Here is a 20252-nt window from a genome sequence, read left to right as displayed (position 1 = left end):
TGCTGAACAGACTGAACTCTTAGATTCCCTTTCAATAAGGCATATTTGTATTTTTCAGTTCTTTTCAATGCTTCCACAGGGCTCTGCTTTGAATCTTTAAATGTCAGAGGCAAATTTTGATTTAAATAGTCATTTTTATACTGAAGTACCTGTGTTTACAGTTTTATGTGAACACATTTTATTACAAGAAAAAAAGTGTTGAAATAGATACTCCAATCACTTACAGTGTCAGCTGCATGGCCAAAGAAGGTAGCAGTATCTTTTCATGTACTACTAGGACCTGAGCTATAAAACAGATGAAATTTAAGAACAGTGAACAAAGACACCTCAGTTAATTACTCTTTTGCAGCCTTTAGGCTGTGATTTTTCTCGCTTGGGCTCCTGCAGTGTGAGGGAAAATGAGAGGAAAAAAAGGTGATGTCAGCACTTTTAGGTAAAGCTACCCAGTGACATCCTACAAATATGAACTTGCTGTGAATAGATTAAAAGTATGTTGCTGGTTCAACATTTCTTCTCACCCACGTAAAAGCTGTGGAAACTTTGTTTCATACTCTACCAATAAAAAAATCTGCCATGTTCAAAAATTTGGATAAATCCAAATTCATTGCGGTCCATTGGATTATGACATTAATATGGGGAAGGAGCAACATTCCAAAACATCAGTAAATATAAGATGTAGAATGGGGATGAAAGGGTCAGGAGTCTACTGCAGCTTCAGTACAAAATATTGTCTCTCTGGGGAACAGCTGAGAATGCAGTATTGATGATATCTTTCTGGGCCAAGATTTCCATTTTTGCTTTTTACCTTCATTTTACAGGAGAAGTCAGATGTGAGGCACCAAATAACAAGCTGGATAAATTCACAGGGACTCTTACTCTTCGAGGAGAGAAGTATGCCCTGGACAATGAGAAGATGCTGCTGAGGGGCTGTACTATTAGGAACACAGAGTGGTGCTTTGGACTCGTTATTTATGCTGGTAGGTAGAAAGACTGACATGTGAATTGCAGAGCACAGCAGCACTAGCACGGAAGTACATCAAATCCCAGCAAGCACAAAGGAACCAAATGTTTTCCTCTTTGGAAATGTGTTTCTACCAGGTACAAGAACATAAGCAGAACAATTGAGATTTTTATTGTGCTCTGTATGAGAAAAATGTATTGCAAATGCTACATTACAACATCCAATTCCATCTTGATTAATTGCTTTAATAAGTAGTTTTAGTAGTTTTAATTGCTTTAGAAGTAGTTCTTTTATTTAAAAAAATGCATGCAGCAAAGTACAGGAAGGGAGTCTTGATTGATCAGCATGAAATAAAATAAAAATTAAATTCAGTTAAGAATTAAAGCTGAATTAAATCTGCCTTTACTGCCCCACACAGGGCCAATTGGAGTCTTTCCTTCAGCAGGCTTGTTCAAAATTTTTCACTCAAGGGTATTCAATTAAAAATGCCATAAAATTTCTATGTGATTTTAATCCATATTGGAATATCAGAGTCATCAATAATATTATTGATTAGATCTACCCTTTCAATGAGCATAGTCCTTCTATTGTTTCCGTACTGTTCTAGACATGTGAGATAATGTATAATATGTCACCAATAACACAGAAGTATCAGGTATTCTGTGAAAAGTAATTAAACCTGAAAGGGAGGATTGAAAGTTGAAAGAAGAGAGCAGATCCTAAGTCCAGAATTAATGGGTTTGTGTGACTCTCTCTATATAATCTCAAGCAAATGACTTAACTTGTTTCTGCCCAAGTTTCCCACCAGCAGTGCAAACTGTACGTACCTACCTTCAAGAAAGCTATGATGGTTATTTATGCTGGAAAGCACAGTGGGACCTCAGAGGGAATCAGCTTTAGAATGGCTAAATTTTATTGCTAAAATTAACATATGTGTTTCATCTCCAGGGCCAGACACCAAACTAATGCAGAACAGTGGAAAAACAACTTTTAAACGAACAAGCATCGATCGACTCATGAATGTCCTTGTGTTGCTGGTAAGTCTGATTTATGTGTGTTCATTTCTTCAGATGTGTTCATCATTTCTAGATGCTCCACCTCTTTGTCCACACAAATGAGGGAATATCAGAAGTGACTAATGATGAAAAGAAAAATTATGTAATAATTTATAAGCAGCCTGAGTTCTGCAGTATCTCTGCCAGCCCATCTTGCAAAGCAAGGCCATTACACTGACAGAATTAAGGACTTTTCTTCTGAGCTTGTCATTTGCTTTGCTCTCCCTTGCTCTGCATTTTTGTGTGAGAAACATTTTGAAGCCTGAAAATTCCTTTTTTCTCCCAGTAATTTTGTCATTTTCTATTTAAATAAACATTAGCAGTTCTCCTTCCTCCTCCTGATTTTTTGGCATCTCTGGTGGTATTTGAATAGGACTTGGTAATTTAGTTCGTTAATTTACATGATGCCAGCTTCTGACTTAACACATTGAGATAAAATATTATACAAGGTCTCGTTAATGCTCAGAAACTGGTGTTTTTAGCAGCTGGGAAATTAGAGAACACTAATCTTATATAGCAGGCACTCTTCTCAGACTGAAAAACAGATCTAATTTGAGGGTTAAGCTCATCAGTGGTTTTAACAAATGTAAATATTTCCAGGCAGAGAAAGCGATTATTCTACAGACAGTCCCAAGATTTTACTGCTTGAGTTTAAAGCCACTCAGGGAAGGAAGACACATACTCTGACACTACTTTAGTCAATGTTGCTTGAAGAAAAGCTCTTTAGTTTGAGATTTTATTTTCCTTTGGGCGCAAGCTCATCATGCTTTTTCATGCATGTTGTGCACCCTTTAGTTTATGACACTGGGAAGGCCTGGTGGTGACTGTTCCCACTTCTTCCCTCCTTCCTACCTTTGCTCTCCAGACCAACCTAAGACTCAGCTGGGGCCAGGCTGGAGCAAGGCTGGAAGAAGCATCTAACAGCAGTATATCCATCACAGCAATGCTGTCCTGAGCTCTCCCTGCCCTCTGTGACTTCATGCCTCCTCAGCACTGGGGCTTAGAACACAAACATCTCCAGGATGGCACCACCCTCCAACCTTCCCACTTCATCCCAGCCCCTGACCTTCTGCTTTTTCCTCAGGATCCCAAAAGTTCTTTAGGTGGGTCAAAAGATACCCAGCAGTGCCACAGAACACAGAGCACTCCAGGGCCATCTTCAATCCCTCTTGACCCCTTGTTCTGTGTACAGTAAGGACACGCCCTTGACTTTAGTAACCTTGCACCAATCTCTGCCAGGTGAAAAATCTTGATTATCATCATCAGATTGGTTTTCTCCCCTTAAGGGGACAGCAAAAACGAACCAGGTTTGGGCCTCTTACATTCAAAATCTTGCAAGCATTTTAAAAACATCATAATTTCTTAGGTGTTCTACTGTGCCCTAGCTGGAGACAAGAATGGACTGAGGGATCCATGGGCACAGAAAGAGAGCAGAGAAAAGCTGAATAGGGAACTCAGAATTTAGGATTCAATTAAGATTTGCCAAATCTCCTTTCACAAGCCACGGGTCCCACCCCGAGCTTTCTGACTGTTTGGCCTCTCTTCATAAACACAAGTGAGATGAATTTACATCTTGGCTCCATTTTAAACAACTGAGCAAGTTGCAGCTGATTGCATCAGCCTCTGCCTGTGTTCTTGGGTTGTCTTGGAGCCAAGGATATGTTTTTTTCCTCATGCATTTTTAAGTAACCTAGAATTTTGATGTCTAAGTAAAGCACTGTCCTACCTTAAGCACCAGGCTCTTTGCACACCTAAGGGCATGTGGCATGAGGTCTTTTCAGCTCACTGGGTGGTTGAAGGTTACACAGCACAGTCATAAAAACAGGCAGTATATTGTGCTTTCGAGTCTGGAAATACAAAGCAGCCACAGCTTGCTAAATAGAGCTTATTTAAATGTAATGAAACATATTCCACGTTAACACTGGCAAAGCTGTTTTGTGTTTATTTGTCCATAAAACCTCCAGCACAAAGCACTGTTTAAGCAGGTTTGCCAACAGAATCCTTGTTAAATGGTGCCCTGGTCTGACCCAACAAGGGTTAATCAGGAGTGAACTTTTCCAGATGGCAACCATAGCAGTTTTTTCATGTTTGGAAGTGTTTCTCAGTGATCTGAGAGAGAAGTTAATGTTCCTCCACTGGGGATGCAACCGCCAGCTCCAGAAATTCTCTTTTCCCAAAAAAACTTGCTTTTCTAGCAGGCTTGAGGAAGCATGTTTACAGAGAAAGAGAGCTGTCACCTTCATCTCTTAAACAACTTACTGCTTCAAATGCTGAGGCAGAACTCAAAGTGTCAACAAAGAAACCAAGAGCGTTTTAATTCACAGTCCAATAGTCAATGTTTGTCAAAAGTCATCTCCTCTTTACAAAACTCCTACTCAGGGGGTCTTTCACAGGCAGTGCATGGGCATGACCCAGAAAGGGAGGATGTTCATGCTGGGAAGCCACATGAACATACATAAGCTTACTATCAGAGTTTTTCACATCCTTCTCCTGCAGGGCTGTGGTTATGATTACAACATCCTGCACACAGTTGTTTCTCTGCACAGAAATTAATCTCTGGGGCTGCTGTTAACGTTTTGGTCTTTTCATTTATCTCAGAGTAAACAGCATGTTAGTGAGCTTTGTGTAAGCACAAGTATCGCAGGTAAGTGGAGTTGTGAGGGACAAGAGAGTTGACATGCCAAATATACATAAAACAAAATGTACATAAAGCTAATGCAGTTGTAGACAAGAGATGCTGTGATATAGAATCACAGAATGATGTGAGTTGGAAGGTACCTTAAAGATCAACTTCTTCCAACACCCCAGCCATGCACAGAGACACTTTGGGAAAGTTCAGCTTCTGCCTTGCTTTGTGTGTATTTCCATTGCAGAATCACACATTGAAATTCCTACATGGATTGTGATATTTTACAAATGGACAATTTTTAACTAGAGAGGCAGCGAGGTGGGTCTTGCCTCTCATATATCCTTAAGTCCTGGTAATTACAACAGCACAGATTGAAGTCTGTTTTCACTGCTGGTCATAGAGTTTTAAAACACTGCACCACATTCCTTACCAGCAAGCACTATTGTCTCCATTTCAAAAGCCAAGTAGTTTATTTGGCCTCCTACAATTAAATAGAAAAGCTGCTACTCATGTGGGAGATAAATGTATCCTGAAACTCAGCCCAGCAACTTTTCTTACTGCAGTTCCCTTTTAGTGGCTTTTTTGTATTAAAACTTGAGTTGATCAGATGTGAATTTTTTACCAAGTGATTCATATAGCTCCATAAAAGTATCCTTCTTCCTCTCACAGATTACCTCAGCAGTACAAATATTAGCTCTACCATCAATGTTCCTATGTTTGTACCTCAATTAGTGTTTTTTAAAAGGGTTGATTACTGTTTTAATGTGATTGTTACTGGATGGCCTTTACATAATAGTTCGACTTACTGATATTTCCTCCCTAGTGATTACACTTGCAAAATATGAGTTTTAATTGCTCTTTTGTGCAGCTTGTTGATTCCATATCTTCACTTTTGTCCATTGTTTGTTTTATGTCAAATGATTGGAAAAGTCTATGTCAAAAGAATTATTTCATTATCATTTGCCCAGGAAGGATGTCAAGCTAACTGCACTTTATCTTCCCCACCATCACTATTCCTTCCTTGCAAATATTGTACTTACGTTAGCAGATTTTCAGGATTGTGGAGCTTCCCAGTTTTCAAAGTATTGTTAAACATTAACCTTACTGGTTCCTCTAAGCTTTCATCTTTAAATTACATGGACCCACCGGATTGAAAATGCTTATTAGCAGATAGAGCCACATAGTGTTCCTTGTCAGTGATCATAATCTGTCTTTGCCATCTGATACATCATATGGGATAGATACTTCTTCCTTCCTCCTTCCTCTTGGAGGACTATCTGTTAATATGTCTGCTTTCACACACCTGTTTATAAGTTTACTAATTTCTTTCCTTGATGTTTTATGACTGTTACATATTTGTAGTTCTATAATTCTATGCAGTTTATATCAACTTGTTAAATTTCCTTCTTTGCATTCTTTTTGTATTCTTTTCCAAATAACTGTATTGATACATGCTTTTCTTCTTTTAATTATAAATGTTTTATGACCTATGTAATATTTTTGCGTCTATTTAATAATGTTCCTGAGCAAGCCCTGTTTTTCACTAAGGTGTCCCACTTTGAAATTTGCTTCCCCATTGCTGTTCTCCTGGTTGCTTTAGGCTTCAGAAAACAGGCTTCTCTAAAGTCCAAGGATAACCATCACTGGCTAGTGGTGGCTTTTGTTTGCTCAAAGGAAATGTAATCAAATTGTGAGGGCAGATACTAAGGCAACCATTAGTTCTGAGTTAGCAATTAACTCTCCTTTAGCCATCAGAATTATATCTAGTGCTGAATTCCATCCTGTGTTACAAATTATCCTTAGTAGTTTTCCAGAAATTGTGAGAAAAATGACAATGAATCCAGCAAATGATCATATAAAGTTCTCCAAGAAGTTTCTATTCCCAAGTGTGCAGCCAGATGTTTGAGGACCCTCAGCTCAACCAACCTCTAATGGGATTTGATGTTCTGCAGCCAACAGCCTGTGACCACCTCAGTGGAGATGTTTGCTTGGGATTTAAATCCTCAACTGATTGAGGACTTGTAATTACAAATTGACAGGCTCTGTACTGCGTAGTTTTGTTCTTGAGGTAAAAAGTGTCATAACTTCGCTTTTTTATCATCTTCATCTCTAAGAATATTTTCCTATGATTCAGGCTATGCAACCCAATCTCATTAGGGTCTTCTGATTAAACTGTACATAATAAACTCATGGTTTCTAAAATGCAATGCTTTTTGTTTAGTTTTTATTTGTTTTGTTTGTTTGTTTTTCCAGATCTTTGCATTTTTAGCACTGATGTGTCTTATCCTAGCCATTGGCAATGGCATCTGGGAACACGATAAGGGCTACTACTTCCAGGTCTATCTGCCCTGGGCAGAAGGTGTCACCTCTGCTTCCTTCTCTGGCTTCCTCATGTTCTGGTCATATGTGATCATTCTAAACACAGTGGTGCCAATTTCACTCTATGTCAGGTATGTGCCAGAAGCTCCTTTCATGTTTGATCTCTGCAGAGGTTTAGCTTTTGCCTTAGATGGGAGCAGCGTTTTCTCTAAATCCAAATGCAACTCCATTGTGGATGATCACACATAACCACACGAAGGCTTTTCTTATTTCTGCTACCTTCAGAGATCTTTATCAGGGTTGGAGCGGGGTCAGCAGCAAGCTCTGAAAGACGAAAGGATGATTTTGCAGTTAAAGAGGAAGTGTAGGTGTGTAGGATGCTAGAGGAGCAAGGCTGGAAGCTTGCTACAGCTAGCATCTTGCTCTTTCCCATTTGCTCCACTCATCAACATGAATGGCCTATTCTTTGAGGTGGCTTTAGGATTCATAGGAGGAGTGGATAGCCAGGTAAGTAGGTGTAATCAGGTCGAAGATCCGTAGTACATAGATGCTATATGAGCAGTGTGGTTTTTCCTAAAGAACTTAGTGCGACATTGGCTATTGCAGATAGGCAAGCAGGGATGATGAGTAGGCAATGTGTCTGTGACACTCAAAACCTTGAGGTCAGGGTATAAACTGAGTCGCCCTGTTTAGTTCATCATTGCACTTGACTCCTCAGTCAGCTTTGCTAGTGAGGCTCACTTGTGTTGGTAAAGAGGAGGAATTATTCCCATTCCTGTCCAGTATGTCATACCAGGAGCAAAGTGAAAATTCATGTAGTCTGTGAGCTGGTGCCACTCTTTGGTTGTATTGAGTGACACAATGGCTCACTTGTTGTGCAGCTCTGTGTTGTTTGAGACATGGTTGTGCTTGTCCTCCAGCACTGGGATCAGCCCAGCCCCCAGCCCTGCTGGAAACCATCTCCTGAAACAGCACCAAGTGAAACCCACTGCTCTTGCCTCACTTCTCAGTCTGAAAACTTCTGAAACTTTCCAAGGACATTTATAAGATGTTGTTTTATAAATAAAGGAAAGGAATTTGGTATAGCACTGTTTCAGCAGAACTTGTTTCAGCATTCCTTACCATGGGCCATCTAGGGACAGATGAGTTCAAACTGTCATTACCTTCACAGTTGTCTCCTAATTGCAATCGTTAATGGTGGTGCTGAAGATAAATATCTTGTCCCTTAAAGTAATGAATATTCCATCAACTCCTCTTTCTGTTTCATCAGTGTAGAGATTATACGCTTGGGTAACAGTTTCTACATCGACTGGGACCGTAAAATGTATTATCCACTGAATGACACACCGGCTCAGGCTCGTACTACTACACTCAATGAAGAACTGGGGCAGATCAAGTACATCTTCTCAGACAAAACAGGAACTCTCACTCAGAATATCATGTGTTTCAACAAGTGCTCCATCAATGGCAAATCCTACGGTATCTTATCTGTTTGTCTTATTCTCTGAGTTTTATTTCATTGTATGCCTCTTGGTCCACAGAGACTAAATGTGATATCCAGAAGGAAGAGACCGTCATGTAAGAAGCCGCTGTGATCACGTGCAGAGCTGCCCAGCAGGATTGCCTGGACAGCCTGATTGCATCACCTGGTTAAATCTTAACATAATTTTCTTGTTTCCCCTTTTTGCCGCTCTTTTATCTCCCTTTTCCTACCTCACTAGCATCCCAACTAAAGAACCAGCACTTTATTATTTTCTCCTCATTGGTCCCAGATTTACAACATCTGTACTCAAATTTGAATTTTTTTCTGATATCACTACCCAGGTAATCTCAGTTTTTTATTGACATGGTTACCCAGGTATTGCTAAACCTGAAAAACATTAACATGTAACTCACATAACTACCTCCCTCTTAACTCCTAATGAAATCAGCCATCCCTCGTAGGGTTATCTGCAAATTTTGTCAGCTTCTCACTCAGTTGTGTCTCACATTCAGCTATTTTTCATGTCATGAGCAGCCTAGTGCTTGTCTTTAGCCCTGACATACTTCACCTACCAGAAGACAGAAAAGTTTGTATGGAGTTGGAAAAAACAGGAAATAAAAGTTGTTAGCTCTGTCATATTCCAGAAGTCGTTGATGTAAAAGGCTCATTCATCGTGTGGCCCCAGGCAGTTTTCTTCATACTGCTCAAGAGGTCTAACACTTCGCAAACTGACTAATTGATTAACATCACTAGTTGCCCTCAGAGAAATCAGACACTGCTTATTAATAGATGAATGCTTGCTTTGCCTGTGTCAGACCTGTTGATGCAGAAAGCTTGCCTTTTTTCTCAGTGCTATCAACTGGCCTAATAAAGGAAGATATTTCTTCCTATAAATCTGTTTTTTAATATGTTTGGAGACCACCATCTCTCAAACAGTGCTACTATGATAGCCAGCATTAGTACTGCTAAACAGTTTGAAGTCTCTTCCATCATGTGTCCTTTGTTGACTTTTCCAGAGCAGATGTCATCGCTAGCATAGAGGGTATGGGTTCAAGAACTTAATGGGAAATAAGTTCAAAGAAGAAAAACAATCTATTGCCTATAGTTTTCCAAATGCTTAGCTTCTTCCTAGGAATCTATTTCTCTGGATTTGCTGTTCAAGGGCATTTGAGAAAGACATGCCAGAAAAGATAACCTAATTCTGCTGCCAGGGAAGGTACTCTGGAGGCTTAAGAGAAAGAGATGTCCAAAAGCTGCTTGACTATAGTTCCCAGAGGATCAACTTACATGCAGTTCTCAGGAGAGATGGCTTCTCAGTTTCTTCTACACCCTCAGGGCCTTTGTGAAGGCACACCAGCACAACAATTGGCTTGAGTCACAGTTGAGGTTGCTGGCACAGATATGAGTCTATCATTCATGTAATTAATTGTATTTCAAACTTATTTCAATGAAGAGTTGGAACTGGCTGGGCTGGGCACAATCCACACCTTCCAAGTGAAGCTTATCTTCAGACAGAAGTTTCAATAGTGTTTCCTGGAAATGAGATGTCTTCTTTTCCTATGACCAGATCAGCAGTTCAGCGAAGATCAATAGATCAGCCTTGCTACCTAGGTGTGGAAATAATAGGCTTTGACAACTACTTTTCTGTGGGTGTCCGGGGTCTGCTGCAAATCCAGTAAGATTCAGGAGCTGGATTTTGTCTCATATTCAAAAGGGAAGGTAGAAGAGAAGTCATCCCCTGAAAGCAGTTTTGTTTCCTACCTAGCATTACATCTTCTCTGGGTTCAGCTTGATCCATGTCTTCTTTACCCAAAAAGCCAATCATTTTTATGGTAACTGCTTTGTGTTTCAACCATCTGTCAGTCTCTGGATTATGTCGTGGATTAGCGTAGAAACTGATTTATATGAATCATCAGTCTCTAGTGCCCATGTCAAGATATTTATGCTTACTGAAACTTTTTAAAGAGATACTAGCTTAGAAACACTTGAACAAATTTTTGTATTAGTTCATCACTGAAGCTCAAAGACTACACTTATCTGGAGTTTGTGGCTATAACCCCAGTCTTTCTTGCTTGCAGGTGATGTGTATGATATGTCTGGGCAAAGGATAGAAATAAATGAGGTAAGTACTCAAGTGCTATTAGGATCTGTACTTTCAGTGAACCTGTGGACACAACCCACAAAGGCACAGCTCATGCTATTGACCCTGCAAGAGCTGATGCTCTTGATGCTGGTAACAGTGATGTGTGTTCCTCTGAATGCCAGAGAATTGCCAGTAAACCTGGCTTAAACCTGCAGGTCATGAACAGCTCACTGTTCCCTCTGCTTCACATGGCATCCTAGCACCTGCACAGCTTCTCTTGAATACTTGGCCACTGATGTTTGTTGGAAACTTGGACATCGGCAAATTTTATTAATCTTGGTAGTTAATTAAAGCTTTGGTGGGAAAACAGTGAGTTCAGTTCATACCAATAACAAGGTCACTGTCAAATTGCTCTAGTACTTGAACATTAGAAAGAGTAAAAATGTGCGATTTCTACATTTCTTTTTAGCCTTTGCTTGCTGGCGCAAATTCACATCTTTATTTCTAATATGTCTGAAAACTGCATGCAGTAATCCAAATAACAAACAGTGAGGTGATGATGCAAATCCCACTCCTCATTCCAATGATTCATCTCCAGGCCATTTAGAACTCACATTACCACTGAAACTGGCTATTTGTGCTGAATGCTGTTCCTCCAGCCTGCCCTTGCTCAGGCAGACAAACGCAAAGCAGTGACTTGCTAGGGGACATATGCTGAACTCCTGCCAACTGTCCACCCCACTCTCCTGCCTGTGATACTTGCTGGAGCAGAGTCCTGCTGCCCACACATCCATGATTGTTGCTGTGCCTGGTCCTTGCTGGGCAGATGAGTGTGTGGGGTGTGGGTCTGCACTCTTGCGCTAAGTGCTAAATGTCAGCGTGCAGAGGTCAAAAGGAAGACTCCCAAGCTGGAAACTCTGAGCTCATCAGGGATGGGGTGGGAGTCAGAATTGTCAGCTTGGCAGTGCACTCCTCCATGACACATGCTGGGAGCTTCTGGCTGTTTCTCCAGCATGTTCCACTTTGCTTGGGGCTCCTTGTTTTTCGACAAAATGGGAAGTGCCTGTGCAGTTTAACCTTTACATCACTTGTCTGTCCTATTTTTTTCCTATCAGATTTTTCCTTGCTTTGGGAGAATAGGGTGGAGAAGACAATCTTTTGAATTGTTTTAAACTGGGCTCCCATTTCCACTATGACAGGCAGCCATTGATGCTGGGAGAATGATGCCTCTAAGCAGGCGTGTGTTGAAGGCAGACATTTCTTTGCTGTAGAAATCCACAGCAGGGATCCTGTAGGAGCATTAGCAGAGAGGCAGTTTAGCTAATTGGTTCTCAGCCTGAGTGGTGCTCTGAAAGGCATATCTAGTGCCTGTCCTGTCCTATGTTTAAATATCTTTCATGACCTCCCACTGACTTAGATCCACCAATCTCTGTCATGAGCAGCCCTGCAGGATAGGGTCCTTTGTAAATATGAGGGGGAGAGAGGGGTTGGGATGGGCAGGCATTGGTGTACAGGTATATGAAATCTCCACGAATAATACCAAGCCATGTTTTTGCAGAACACAGAGAAGGTTGATTTCTCATACAACCAGTTAGCCGACCCAAAGTTTGCATTCTATGACCATAGCCTGGTTGAAGCTGTGAAGCTGAGTGATGTCCCAACGCACAGGTTCTTCCGTCTGCTCTCACTTTGTCACACAGTGATGCCAGAAGAGAAGAAAGAAGGTGAGGACTGTTGAAGGCACCAGACTGAGTGACTGTGTTCACTCGCACCACAGTATGTCTTCTGTCCACAGAAGCTATTATTGGGCCTTTTGGCCTTTTTGATTTTCTGTAGTGTATGGCTACACATAAATCAATGTCTTTGGAGTAGCCATATGGGAAGAGAAAGGACCAAGGCCTCCAATCCTTGTCTGTTCCTGTGGTGGAGCTAACACTACTGCAAACACCACATCTCTGGAGTGTGGAAATTGCAGGTGCCACAGCTTCTCTGACATGACAGATGCTTGCCCCATTCTTTCTCTACTCTGCTCCTAGTCCCATCAAGCAAAGAATGTGGAGCACCTGTCCACTGGACACTCATTAGCTCCTTTCACCCAGTGTTCCCACATGTACTGGATCAGCTTTGTCAAATCCCAGATACGATGGAAAAGATGCTTTAAAGGCTAGAACAACTAATTAACAGATAAGGTGAAAATACTGATGAGAAAAATAAATGCAGATGTAACCAGAAAGGGTTGTCCTCTCAGTGAGATCTATTAGACTCCAAAGAATCCAAAGAATCTAAAGACTCCAAATGAATCTGGGGGCCCTCTTGCACTGTCCTGGAGGATGGGTTGGTGGGACTTGATAGAGATGTGTGGACATAAGGTGCTTTTTAGTGCCGCACCTCTGTGGACAGACAGAAAAGCAAAAGGGTAATTGCTATATAATATATTTGATTTCGTATTTGTTTAGTTCAGAAACAAGGCAAAAGCCATATTACTTTTTTTCTTTTGTGTCAGGTAACTTGGTGTACCAGGCCCAATCTCCTGATGAGGGAGCCCTTGTTACTGCTGCCAGAAACTTTGGATTTGTGTTCCGGGCTCGCACACCAGAGACCATCACTGTTGTGGAAATGGGAGAAACAAAAATCTATGAACTTCTGGCTATTCTTGATTTCAACAATGTTCGCAAGCGAATGTCTGTGATTGGTATGCTCTCTTTGCTCCTTTTTTCCTTCCTGACTTTTTAGGCTCTGGAGCTATCCCTTATTCTACTGTGATGCCTTTTCTCTAGGAGACCTCTTTTGCCATGCTCTGAATAACATTCACTTCTGAGGACTTGAGATGGGCTGCCTTGACTTTTCAATTTCACAACAACAGTGCTAGAAAAATACTTAACATAGGCAGGTGGGAGAAAATCTCAACATCTGGACCACAGTGATGCACCAGCCTCCTGACAACACTAAGCTTTTTAGGTATCTTGCTTCCCTCACTGCAATGCAGGAAAGGCCTTCCTTCTAATCAGCTGTAAAATTATCAGTGAAATCTGAGGAAGTACGAAAGGAGAAAGCAAGAATGAACTGAGAAACCCACTTTTGTAAACAAAAATGCAGAAATTATTCAAGAAACTTTTTTAAGCCTTTATTAACCCTCCAACATACTTAGATATTTCCAATATTTGAATTTCATAACTGTAGCAAGAGAGAGGTAATATCTTTACTGAAAGGAGAAATAGGAGCAGTAGGATCAGGTCCACAAAAACAAATTTTTCTTAACTTTTGCATGCAGATGTGCTGCCTGTAGGAAAAACATAGTCCAGAGGAGTGTATGCTCAGACCAATACAATCTGGGTACAGTTGATCTGCTGCTACTGCTAAGGTGGACAATACTTGCATTTTCTTCTTGTCTAAGTAAAGCTTGTCTTGATTCCTGGGAGTTTGACAAAACTTGGTGGAGTTCAGACACTGTAGACACTCACACCTCTAGAAACTTTTCTTTGTTTCGATGGAAGGGCTATGAATCCCCAAAGCCTCAGTCCGAGATTTGTAGCAATTCTTTACCTCTTCATCGTAGTGCGGAGTCCAGAAGGTGACCTGACTTTGTACTGCAAGGGTGCTGACACCATTCTTTATGAACTGCTTCATTCATCCTGTGAATCTCTCAAAGAGGAGACCACAGAACACCTGAATGTAAGTGTTTCCTTCTCAACAACATCTCTGCATTTGATCGTTTCCTCTTCTACATGTATGGAAATGTACTTTGTGTTGAGACAAAAAAGAGACTTCAGAAATAGCACCTCAGCACCATTTTTTAGTTATGGAATAGAGAGAGAAATTAATTTATACAACCTTCAATCTCAAATCAGTTGCCTAAGCATAGGCATTAGGTGCCATTTGAACAGCTCCAGGACATTCAGTAGATTGAGGGAGGTGATTCTGTCCCTCTATTCCACACTTGTGAGATCCCATCTGAAGGACTGAGCCCAGCTCTGGGGCCCTCCACATAAGAATGACGTGGACCTTGGAGTGAGTCCCGAGGAGGCCACAAAGATGATCAGAGGGCTGGAGCACCTCTCCTGTGAAGCCAGGCCAATAGAGTTGGGTTTGTTCAGCCTGGAGAAGGCTCTAGGGAGACTTTATAGCACCTTTCAGTACCTAAAGGGGCTACAAGAGAGCTGTAGAGGGACTTTTTGCAATATTGTGTAGTGATAAGGCAAGGTTTAATGACTTTTAGCTGAAAGAGGGCAGATTTAGATTAGATATTAGGGATGAATTCTTTGCTGTGAGGGTGATGAGACACTGGAACAAGTTACCCAGAGAAACCGTGGATGCCCCATCCCTGGAGGTGTTCAGGGCCAGGTTGGATGGGGATCTGAGCAGCCTGGTCTAGTGGAAGGTGTCCTAGGCTGTGGCAGGGGGGTTGGAACTAGATGAACTTTAAGGTCCCTTCCAACCCAAACTATTCTATCATTCTGTGATCCTGTCATCTGGACACAGATGGCCAATACAATGTAGGACACCCAGAGGATCTGATTTTCTCTGGAGTAGGAGCTGGAAACCAGGCAGGATAGGTGAAACACCTGAAATGGCACAACTCATCTGTGTTTTGGTGACTAAATTCCATTCAAGTCTCTTGCTACTCTACAATCATTCAAGTGATGCAGTCAAGCACACCTTGAATCAGAATAACTCAGATGATCACTAAAGGGCTACAAAGACATTTACGTTTTTGCATACAGTTAAGATCTGAGATAATTGTGGCCTGCGATGTCTTAGAAAACACAGAGCAGGCACTGGGACATAATGCCACTTACCTTGCCTTCTTCTAGATCATATAAGGGCATACTGACTAGGCAGCAAGTAAAAAACATCACTCAAACTTACGGTCTTTAATTTGTTGATGGCGTGCACTGGGAGTTTTTTTACTCACATAAGAGGATATTTGGGGCAATATTTACTCTCCCTTGCAATATCAGATCCTGCTGATACTGTGCAGAGCACAAGATAGCAGAGAGTTTTGCCAGAGGGGTTGTGCAATAGCATAAACATCTCTGCTCACTGCCTGAGGGAGCCAGAGAAAGTTGGCGGCGAAGAAGATGGCAGAGCAGAGCTGCAGATACTTCAAGCCTGGGGGAACACCTCCTTTTTCACAAACATATCTGCTATTCCACCAAACACTGAGGTCCATACTGTCCATCATAAAGCACAGTTACAAGGACTTGCTTAGATGCCATAACTGGCTGTGCTCATGCTGTGTCTTTCAGCTAGAATTCTTACCCTAAAATTGTTGAGCCAAGTCTAAATTTCAAGACTGTGTTTAGTGTTTATTTGTGTCTCACTATTCTGGACCTTTTGTTGAGAAGTATGAACCTGGAAAGCAACTGCCTGGTTACTGTAAAGCTTTGAAGCCAGAAAGTAGGAAAGCCTTTTCGAGTTTTTTCTTTGTAAAGACTGTGGATGACAATGATAAAGTGGTCTGGAATTACTTTTCTTAAGTACCCTAAGGTTTGTGGTTTAAGGCATGATTTTTTCACCTTTCCTCTGCAAACTTTAGGCAAGACACTTTTACAGAGAGCCATCTGCTTTCTGAGGGTCCTTTGTAAGCCCAAGTGACCAGACTGTTCTTCTTTGACCTTTCTGCCTCACCGCTGTCCTGCAGGAGTTTGCTGGAGAAGGTCTGAGGACACTTGTGGTGGCCTATAAAAACTTGGAGGAAGAGTACTTTCAGGATTGGATCAGGCGTCACCATGAAGCAAGCACTGCCTTGGAAGGACGGGAAGAGAAACTGTCGGAGTTATATGAAGAGATTGAAAAAGATCTAATGGTTGGTGCCTCAGAGAATCTGGGCCAAGCTCTGGGGGAGCTCTGGGAGATGGTGGTTTGTCAATAAAGAGCTCGGTATGACTTTGGGAAACTGCTCTGCAAAGAGCTCAGTGGGTTGTGTGACAGGAGTGGTTCAGAACATGGCAGTCCTGGGTGTGCACTGGCACCACTCTCAGGAGCCCATAACTGGGGTGTCAGCCACCAGTGCAAGGGAATGATTTTATTTTAACTAACGTACATGTCAGAGTAGCTTTCTTGTGATGAAGTGACATATCAGAGCCTGCAGGAGATGACACGGACACAAATATTTCATAGCTATCCTTTGTATGTGCAAATGGCTGTGTTTGAAATGGCACAGAGAGAATAATCCCCAGTGCCTCTCTCTTTCAGAGAGTGTCTCCTTTGTTCTTGCAGCCCTGGGCAGGATGGGGAGATGATGTCCATGAACATGTTTGTGTCAATTTGAAATAGAGCTAAACTGTGATCTTAAAGTCATTCTTCTCTCCCTCAGTGTTGTTACAGTTTTTAAATGCCCTGGGGGATCTGCCCATGCTTTAGAGCCATCAATAATGAATGAAAAGGATATGTGGGATCTGAGGAGAAGCAATTCAGCTTTTGGACTTGCAGCAGTCTGAAAATCTTGGAAATCAAGGGAGCTGCACCTTTGCTCCTTCCATTAGCTGTATGCTCAGGATGCCTGCAGGGCCCAGGGAAGAAGCAAGTGTGAGCTGAGTAGATGCTGGCATCTGGAAGTTCTTTAGTCCATGGGGCAGAGCCTACTGCCCTTCTGGGTCTCAGCAGAATGGTGGAAAATGGGTCTCAACAGAATAGTGGAAAATGCAGATTCTCCAGCCCAGAAAACCATGTAACTGCTCTGTGGGTCATGTTCAAAGGAGGAAAGGCATGGAGGACTAGGCGTTGAAGTGTCCACTTGCTTTGCAAGAAAATGTGACAAAGTTCATGGCCTAAGTAGAGAAAAGACCATGGGCTCACAGCAGGAAGAAGCATGGCTCAGAAGAAAACACTGTTTACACAAGACCCTTCACTGTACAGGAGTGACTTTACTTCCCAAAGGTACAATGGGAAGAGCAGAGGGTGGGTACAGGAGAGCCTGACTTGTGAAAGCCAGAGTCAACAAAGACACAGATGGGTCTTACGGAGATATAGAGGACTGCCGAGTATCATGGTCTGATTGATACAAGAACAGAAGTCCCTGTGTGTGGCAGGCTTCAACTAGGGGCCTTTAGTGGGGTAAGGATATAAGGACACAAGGGATGGAACAAGAATAGACTCAGAGAATAGTAGTAAAAATACTGTTGATCGTTGATCAACCTAAAAACTAAGGAAGATCCACAGCCAAGAAGGTATCATGGCTTTCCCTCCAGCTGCTCTCACACCAGATCATGGGTACACAGGCAAAGACCTGTTAATAATGCTGCTGTTGTGCCTTTCTGCAGCTCCAGAAAGATGATGGCAGTGGGGAATGGAAGCCTTTGTTCTCTTTTCCTGGGCACATTTGATATCAGTGCCCAACTTCATGCTTCCAGCTCAGACTCAAGCTGCCAAGGATGAGCTCATGCTCCCAGGAGGTAGCTTTGTATGCCATAACATTTAACTTCTTTCTAGCTGGACTGGTTCAGCTGGGGACTGGACAAAATGGGGACTGTGCAGTTTAAAGGACCATATAGAGAAGGTCTATCAGAGCTGTTGTCTACATTGATAACACTTACAACTGATGTATGAGAGGTGATGGACATCCCAGCATGCCAAAAAGGATGTTGGGCTTAAAGCCAACCACTGAATTTAGTCTCTCAACAGCGGGAGGTAGGTGGTAGCAGATGCTGTCTAAATCTGAGCTAGCAGTGAAAGCTTCAGAAAAATGAAGGTTTGTGTCCTGAGAAGTCTGTGGTTCAGCTGTGTGACAGTGTGGAGCAGGGGTGGGGACAGGTCTGTTAAGGGCTGGAGATGTTTAGCAGCCATGTGACAGCTGCATTACACTACAGCTGAGAGCAAGCTCCATGCAAGAGGATGCCTATGCAGGTCTGGGGACGTGGATCCACAGCTGTCTTTGTCCCTCTGTTAAAACTCTGTCTGCTGTGAAGGGAACACATGGAAGAACACAGACCTGTAGGTCTGCAAACATTCTGGCAAATAATTTCAGGCATGTTCATAATCCATCTGAGTCCAGGGGATTAGAGACTAGAACATCCGCAGGATGAGGACTATACTCTGCACAGTAAATTTGCTGAGGAAGAATGAAAATCAGTACAAACTTACTCCTGGATTTCATTTGTGTTTGCTTGAGTAATTACTTCCAAGTCTAATGCTTTCCCCTCTGCTAGCAATGGGAGGACTTACCAGTTCCCTGCTGTTTTCTGTTAAGCTGCTAGGTGCTACAGCAATTGAGGACAAGCTACAAGATGGAGTCCCACAGACAATTGAGACTCTTGCCAAAGCCAACATTAAGATATGGGTTCTCACTGGTGATAAGCAAGGTAAAGGCACTACAGCTTTGGATGTTTATCTTCTTTCCTACAGGTGGGATGGTTCTGCTAACACCTACATTCTCATTCTTCTTTGAAAACTGCACAAAACACAAATTTGTAGGGCTTTGCTTCATTGCCAGCTAGGCAAAATTCCAGTTAACTGGAATTAGTCCAGTTAACTGCACGTAATGCCTGTCCTTAATTTCTGTCCTGAGGCTGGAAGCAAGATGAAGGCAGCATCTTTTGCCTTTGGAGTGGTGACAGTAAGCATCCTATAGCCCCTGACACATGCTATGAAAAGATGTCACTTTAGTACAGTCAACCATCCTGGTGAAGAAGGTGGAAAAGATCTTGTCCTGCTTTCCAGAAAGTTTAATGTTAAAAGTGGATGTTGGACACATTTCAGTTTGGTTCTGGCACTAATGATCCAGAATAGAAATGGAAGAAATAGACTTTAGGAGTTGGAAAGAACAGTAAATAGACTCCAGTGAATTCGTTTGGAGAAATAGTAATTTCACTGAAACAATAGTGTTCCAGAGAGGCCCAAAGTGTTTGCAAATAATTTCATCCAAGAAATGAGCAGATAATTTATAAGAAAAAAAGAAGCATTTCATTTTGTCATGTTCCAAATGTAATAGTTTTGCTATAAAATCCCAAAATATATTTTTTCAGAATTTTTTGAACAAAATGTTTTGATATTCTTTGGAGCTATGGTTTGGGACTTTTCCAGAAGTAGGGAGAGGGAAAAAAATCTGAAAAAAAAATTTTGAATCAACTTTAAATGTCTTTTTGTTGCTCCAAGTATGCTGGCTAAAGGGTGATTTAGACCTTTTCATTTTGGTAGAATAATTTTTTTTCTGTAGTCTTGTGAGATCTGGGGAGATTTGCTGCTGCATCCATCAAAGTGACTCTCTTGGCTCTCTTATTATTGATTCTGAAAGCTCCAAGCATTTTTGGGTCAGAAAGAGAGCTTTTGTCATATACTTGGGTCAGAAAGAGAGCTTTTGTCATTTGTATAAAAAGCCCACAGAAGCAGGTGAATTTGGGGCTGAGTCATCTTCCTGGTTTATCTTTTCCAGAGACAGCAATGAATATTGGTTACTCCTGCAACTTGTTGAATGATGACATGGATGACGTTTTCATTATTGAAGGCAGCACATCTGATGACGTACTGAATGAGCTGAGGTAAATGGCTGAAAGACACAGTTTCATTGGTCAGCACTAACACAATTTGTGTTTTGTATCATTCAACCTTTTTCACCTGTCAGCTTTACTTGTTGAACCTCATGCAGGGACTTTAGATTAGGGCTAGCTGGCTCTCTGGATGATCCAGCAGCTAAACACAATTCAGAAATCTCTGAGACACAACACTGAAACTTCTTGAACCAAGAGGTCAAATTAAATAAATGTATAGGAAAGTCGAGTCAGACC

The 20252-nt window shown here is 41.7% G+C and overlaps 1 protein-coding gene across 1 annotated transcript in view; it reads left to right on the top strand.

Moving 5' to 3' along the window:
- Window positions 1-20010, top strand: part of LOC103803528 (phospholipid-transporting ATPase ID-like) — a gene marked incomplete at its 5' end in the record, with an annotated part of 39023 nt that extends 19013 nt beyond the window's left edge. The window contains 11 exons of the mRNA XM_009076091.1: window positions 819-977; window positions 1910-1998; window positions 6899-7095; window positions 8235-8443; window positions 10526-10569; window positions 12089-12254; window positions 13034-13222; window positions 14087-14202; window positions 16172-16336; window positions 18719-18830; window positions 19901-20010. Of these exons, the coding sequence (XP_009074339.1) occupies window positions 819-977; window positions 1910-1998; window positions 6899-7095; window positions 8235-8443; window positions 10526-10569; window positions 12089-12254; window positions 13034-13222; window positions 14087-14202; window positions 16172-16336; window positions 18719-18830; window positions 19901-20010 (1556 nt within the window). The remainder of the gene's footprint in view (window positions 1-818; window positions 978-1909; window positions 1999-6898; window positions 7096-8234; window positions 8444-10525; window positions 10570-12088; window positions 12255-13033; window positions 13223-14086; window positions 14203-16171; window positions 16337-18718; window positions 18831-19900) is intronic.
- Window positions 20011-20252: the final 242 nt, after the last annotated feature.

This window comes from Acanthisitta chloris, unplaced genomic scaffold (assembly GCF_000695815.1).
Source record: "Acanthisitta chloris isolate BGI_N310 unplaced genomic scaffold, ASM69581v1 scaffold5386, whole genome shotgun sequence".
Lineage (NCBI taxonomy): Eukaryota > Metazoa > Chordata > Aves > Passeriformes > Acanthisittidae > Acanthisitta > Acanthisitta chloris.
The sequence above is the reverse complement of the archived record's forward strand: the minus strand, read 5'-3'. Positions and strand labels throughout refer to the sequence as shown.